At 38.5% G+C, this 6,795-nt stretch overlaps 1 protein-coding gene across 1 annotated transcript; it reads right to left on the reverse strand.

Moving 5' to 3' along the window:
* Positions 1-2,145: 2,145 nt before the first annotated feature.
* Positions 2,146-3,803, reverse strand: LOC103607491 (heat shock protein 105 kDa-like). The gene is made up of 3 exons (XM_008591989.1): positions 3,717-3,803; positions 2,400-2,507; positions 2,146-2,298 (listed from the first exon to the last, which is right to left on the reverse strand). The coding sequence occupies exons 1-3, from the start codon at positions 3,801-3,803 to the stop codon at positions 2,146-2,148; spliced, it is 348 nt and encodes a 115-aa protein (XP_008590211.1).
* Positions 3,804-6,795: the final 2,992 nt, after the last annotated feature.

Here is a 6,795-nt window from a genome sequence, read left to right on the forward strand (position 1 = left end):
CTTCCACGAAGTTTTCAGTGCATTTTGTCACTGCTGGTCAACTTTGAACCTGGGTAAGTGCGTGCCAATTTTTTATCACTCTACCACCAGACAGAGAACATGGGCTTTGGAGTCAGTCAGATTTAAGTTTTGATTGACCTTTTAACTTGGTCAGACTGTGTCTTTCACCCCATTTTCTCACCTGTAACATGGTAGGATTAGTGTGAGGCCTGAGTAAGGGCAGCTAGCACACTGCCAGATCACCGGGAGGCATTCAGTAAGGACCAATTCACTCCCTTCTGTTTGTATATTGTTTTGAAGTTCAGTGGTTTTCAAGGGACAGAGGACACTTCTGGTTGTCACATACAGGATGAGGGGTACAACCAGGGTGAGGGGTACAACTGGCATCTGATGGGTAGAGGCCAGAGATGCTGTTAAACATCCTACAAGCATAGGACAGCCATCCCAACAATGAATTATCCAGTCCTAAATGTCAACAGTGCCACAATTGAGAAACCCTGCCCTAGAGGAGTCCACAATGTCAGAGATTGGTCCAGTTGAGGTTATGTAGGTTTGGATGTGGAAATGGGGATTCAGAGAAATGACAGGCCTACAAACCACAGTGCTTGAGGGGTAGCATGGTTTGACAGTGGGATGTGAATCTAAATCTTTTCCTACTCAAAAGGTGCTCTTTCCTTTAAACCATACTGCCACTTGCCCTTAAGCAGAAAAGAACTGTTAAGAGCCCATAGTACACTACAATTCTGAGGAAATGAAACCACTAGTGACTGGAAAAGCTAATTACCCTACAACTTTCAATACATCACACATGGCTATGTTATTTACAAACAACATGCTAACGCAGACTCAAGAATAACTAGTTTTGACTGGTGGTCTTTTAGGAAGTCCTCAAGGCTAGCAGAGATAGACCACTAGNAATTCTGTGTTTCTCTGTTGATTTGTTGCCTAGATGGTCTGTCCAATGCTGAGAGAGGGGTATTCAGGTCCCCAACTATTATTATGTTGGAGTCTATCTCTTTCTTTAGATCTAATAATGTTTGTTTTATATATATCTGGTGTTGGGTGCATACATATTTATGAATGCTATGTCTTCTTGCTGGATAGATCCTTTTATCGTTATGTAGTTGGATTTTTTTGGTCTCTTTTTATGGTTTTTTGGTTTAAAGTCTATTTTATCTGATATAAGAATAGCTACTCCTGCTCAGTTTTGGTTTCCACTTGTGTGGTATATTTTTTTCCACCCTTTCACTTTTAGTCTGTGTGTGTTTTTGCAGGTGAGGTGAGTCTCTTGAAGACAGCATATAGTTGGATGTAGCTTTTTAATCCAGTCAGTCTGTGTCTTTTGAATGGGGACTTTAATCCATTTACATTTACGGCAGTTATTAAATGGTTTTATCTCATTCCTAGCATTTTATTGCTTTTTATTTAGATGTCTTAAATATCTTTTGTTCCTTTCTTCCCCTTTTATTATTCATCTTCACTGTTTTTTGGAGGTGGTAAGATTTAGTTTCTTTTTCTCATTTGCATTTGTGTTTTACCAGTGGGTTTTGTTCTCTCTTGTGTATTCAAGATACTGACTACTGTTTTTCAGATTCTAGATGCAGGACTCCCTTGAGAATTTCTTGCAGGGTTGGTTATGTGGTGAACTCCAACAGTTTTTGTCTGGGAAATACACTATTTCTCCCTCATTTCTGAAGGATAGCCTTGCTGGCTATAGTATCCTTGGCTGGCAATTTTTTTTTTTTTTTTTTGCAAGCCTCTCTCTCCAAGACTTTGTTTACATAATTTCTATCTTCAAATTGTTTTCAAGAAGTTCAAGTTACATAGAAACCACGGCCATTCTATAGCATTGAATATTTAACAGTAACACCTAATCTGACCCAACTTTCTATGAAGTTCAAATCTACAAGTGGTCTCAAATACCAAAATTTGCAGAAGGGAGGTTGGGGGAGGGATAGGTTGGGTAAAGGGCATAAAGAAAAACCATGATTTGTAATAATATGCTTATACTAAACAATAATAAAAAAACAAACATTTATGCCCAACAATAACAAAAAACACCAAAATTTCCCACTTAAGACTATTAACTTACAGAGAAGATTTCTCAGCTTAAATGTTAGCTTATTAAATTCTAGGCTAACTTTCTCACCACAAGTATGTACAGAAAGACTGACTGACCTTATTTCTGAAGTCGGCTGCTATCTTGGCATAGTGCTGCAGCCTCTGCCCTAGTTCTTCGAACATTTTTGGCCGTTCCTCAGCTTCTTGAAACCGGACCTTAACTGGAGTGCCGATTTTCTAAAACAAAATGCAGTAAATTAATAGCTGCTATGATTATATTTTAAATGTCTGTCATTTAAAACATACGTACCACTTTTTAGAAGGAGAGAAGGGCTTACCATTAACTCTTCCAACTTGTCAACATATGCTTGCTTAGCTTGGTCCTCTCCTTCTTCATAGAGCCAGTCTTCAGTCTCTGTGAGGAGTCTCAAAAAATTTTCATGATCCTTTATATGAAACAAGATTAGTGGCAATTTTACTTCAGAAGTTTTCACAACAAAACAGGCATTCTCAGAAGTGCTAAACACTAGGTTCCTAATCTTATCTAAGAAGTCATTCGGATTAGCTGGACTCTCTTCACTGAAAGATATTAAGGAACAATAAACACTCTACTATTTATGAACTCCATACAATTCTTTATGAGGGACTGATAGGTATTCTTTGGCTTCTGTCACACAGTGACATTTGAGAATTTTTCACAAACTGCCCGTATTGACTTATAATAGAAGCCCAACTTTAGACAATCTGCATACACTGAGATGTGTTTATGGAACAGAAATTATCTTCCTGCTCTCCAAAACAGCTAGGTCTTGACTGGTAACTTTCTACCCCCTCCCACAAATATTGAAAGGGAAGCTATACAGGTTGGCAATGCAATCACTGAACAAATGAAAAAAATCATTCCTAAGCAATTCATGTAAGGTATGTACTTCTACTCCAGCCTGGCTGGGTCATCCCTACTTCAGAATCTCAAACATAAGAAACCAGGACATGCCAGGGCCCAGCTAAGAAGTGAACTCTATTACAAGGCAGCCCAAGGACTTTAGGACTAAAACAGACTCCTAACTTAAGTTTAAATGACCTTTAATTTCAGAATTAATCCCTAAACCATACTAGATTTCCATCTCACCAATTTTTTTCCAAGTCCCATCTTGCACAGGTGTGCTTCTGGAATTTACTCAGAGCTATATTCACTGGGAGTCAAGAAAAGGATTAGGAGGAATAATGGTGCTTGATAAATTCTGGAATGATTGGATGAACAAGTCTTATGGGATAAAACAATGATTAAAAGCTACCAAGGGAGCAACATCATTTAAAAAGTCTGACATCTTTGAAAGCAAGGATTTTCTCTTATTTATCTTTCCAGCCCCCATAACTGTGATGCCATAGACTCTGAGTAAACGTTTGATAGGTCCTCTTTTCTGGGTGGTAAAAACAAAGCTCTACTGGGGTAAACTACAATAAAATAAAACTGCTCATCACTTGCAAGCCTCTCTCTCCAAGACTTTGTTTACATAATTTCTATCTTCAAATTGTTTTCAAGAAGTTCAAGTTACATAATCTAGTAGAGGCTTAAATGTCAAATGTGGTACTAAACACTTCGTATGAAAATGTCTATAAAGTAATAAAAACAAAGCTCTAAAACATAAACATACCTGCTCACATATAAATTTTTCATATGGTCCACAGAGCTTGTCCCTAAACTCATACACATATTCGTAATAACTTCGTATAGCATACATTATACGAAGTTATACGAGGGTACAACTGGCATCTGATGGGTAGAGGCCAGAGATGCTGTTAAACATCCTACAAGCATAGGACAGCCATCCCAACAATGAATTATCCAGTCCTAAATGTCAACAGTGCCACAATTGAGAAACCCTGCCCTAGAGGAGTCCACAATGTCAGAGATTGGTCCAGTTGAGGTTATGTAGGTTTGGATGTGGAAATGGGGATTCAGAGAAATGACAGGCCTACAAACCACAGTGCTTGAGGGGTAGCATGGTTTGACAGTGGGATGTGAATCTAAATCTTTTCCTACTCAAAAGGTGCTCTTTCCTTTAAACCATACTGCCACTTGCCCTTAAGCAGAAAAGAACTGTTAAGAGCCCATAGTACACTACAATTCTGAGGAAATGAAACCACTAGTGACTGGAAAAGCTAATTACCCTACAACTTTCAATACATCACACATGGCTATGTTATTTACAAACAACATGCTAACGCAGACTCAAGAATAACTAGTTTTGACTGGTGGTCTTTTAGGAAGTCCTCAAGGCTAGCAGAGATAGACCACTAGTAGAAAACCATAGCACACATGCCAGAACAGATAGGGGAACTTTTCTTATCATCTGGCTCACTAGGACAGCATAATTAACCACAGCAAAACTACTCAGTACTTTGAGAAAGAACCTCTCTCTTCAAATATTCTTGAAGACTTGGTCTCCCCAGAAAAGCATGATTGTTTTACACCAAGATTACATGTGACGGAGATATTCCTCCATAGCAATCACAAACTCAATACATCACACATGGCTATGTTATTTACAAACAACATGCTAACGCAGACTCAAGAATAACTAGTTTTGACTGGTGGTCTTTTAGGAAGTCCTCAAGGCTAGCAGAGATAGACCACTAGGAGAAAACCATAGCACACATGCCAGAACAGATAGGGGAACTTTTCTTATCATCTGGCTCACTAGGAGAGCATAATTAACCACAGCAAAACTACTCAGTACTTTGAGAAAGAACCTCTCTCTTCAAATATTCTTGAAGACTTGGTCTCCCCAGAAAAGCATGATTGTTTTACACCAAGATTACATGTGACGGAGATATTCCTCCATAGCAATCACAAACCACTGGCGAGATAAAAGTCTGAAAGTAATTGACAAGTGGTAATGATGCACAAAAAAATATTGTGAATGTTGCAAGTCATTCATCACAACTAAAGTTTTTTTTGGCCTTTCAGAAAGTAACTTCTGACAGGCTGTTTTGTAGAGAGGCGTGTTACACTAGACAAATTATACACGACACAGTTATTTTTGATGAAAATCAAGGACAATAAAAATCAAGTGAACATTGGGGATTTTGTCCAAGAAAGCAATTTAATCATTGCTTGGACATAACCAATGTTCACGATGAGTTAGACTCAAAGTTCAGTTCTGTTCATTGTTACTAGCATGACTCAACATAGCCAGTTGAACTATTTTTTTTTAAATACTGACTCATCTTTACAGAAAAGTTATGCTAAAGAAAATTTCTAGCATTTAATAAAAAGACTGATTTAGGCAAGACTGATGCTTCCTCCATTATGATCAGGTTTTATTTTGAGAGGAAAATATTTTCCTGTTCATATTTTTAAACAAATCTTTCATTTATTCTTACGAGCTTCTCAGTTGTATATAGAACACTAACCTATCTCCACCTCTCAATGGGTAAATGAATACCTATGGAGTACACATTAGGGTGCATTAAAAAATAAAAGAACATAAGGAAAACCATGTAAGAGATTACATAAAAACTTAAGGCTCTTAAGTTTTGGTGGCTGGCTGGTACAGGGACCTGAACCTTCATGTTATATAAGGCTGTGGTCTAACCAACTGAGCTAACCAGCTAGCCTTCTCTCTTTTTGGTGGCTGACTGGTATGGGGAAAATTTAATGCTTTTTAAATGGTAAAAACACAGTTAAAAGAAATTAAATTGTGGAAATATTAGATAATTGACAAATGATTAAGATCCTTAAAACAAAAATATAGGGCCGGCCCGGTGGCGCACTCGGTAGAGTGTGGCGCTTGCAAGCATGGCGGCACTCCTGCCGAGGGTTCGGATCCCATATAGAGACCGGTCTGCTCACTGGTTGAGTGCGACTGACAAATGATTAAGATCCTTAAAACAAAAATATAGGGCCGGCCCGGTGGCGCACTCGGTAGAGTGTGGCGCTTGGGAGCATGGCGGCACTCCTGCCGAGGGTTTGGATCCCATATAGAGACCGGTCTGCTCACTGGTTGAGCGCGGTGCGGGCGCGACACCGAGGGTTGCGATCCCGTTACCGGTCACGAAAAAAGACAAAAACAAAAAAACAAAAAAACAAAAAAAACAAAAATATAAACATTCAAACATTACAAATAAGCAAAATACATAATTCATGAAAAAAGGTAAATCTTAAGATGTTTTGAAACACAGACATACAAAATGACAAATTAGCTAGTCTAGGGCTGTTCAGAATGTGGGCTTTAAAATCTGAGTAACCTGAGTAGTGGAGTTTGTTTTCCTAATTGATACCTCCTGTATGACCTTGAAAATTAAAAGCCACCGGTGAGGTTTATTAAGAGTAGTCACTCTGTGTGAAAGGAGAGTAGCCAAACAGTAGCTACTATAATAAACGGCTACAGGTAAAAGACTAATCCCCTCACATGAGGTACACACGTCTTCTCCCCACCAAACCCAACACTACTCCAGTGTTGTCCTTAGAAAGTAATAACTGGATAGACGAGATTCACTGCAGCATTATTTAGAATATCAAAAACTTGAGAAACACCTAAACCTACCAATAGTGGGATTAAATAAAACATATTTATGCATGTCTTTACAATGGAACTCACCATGACTGTGAAGCTGTAATGACACCACACTATATTTATTTACTGATGGGTTTCCCTGGTACACAGTTTTAGAAAACAGCCCACAACACTGTAGCACATACACTTACACCCACACAGATGCACCCATCAT

Source organism: Galeopterus variegatus, unplaced genomic scaffold (genome assembly GCF_000696425.1).
Source record: "Galeopterus variegatus unplaced genomic scaffold, G_variegatus-3.0.2 Scaffold7473, whole genome shotgun sequence".
Classification (NCBI taxonomy): domain Eukaryota; kingdom Metazoa; phylum Chordata; class Mammalia; order Dermoptera; family Cynocephalidae; genus Galeopterus; species Galeopterus variegatus.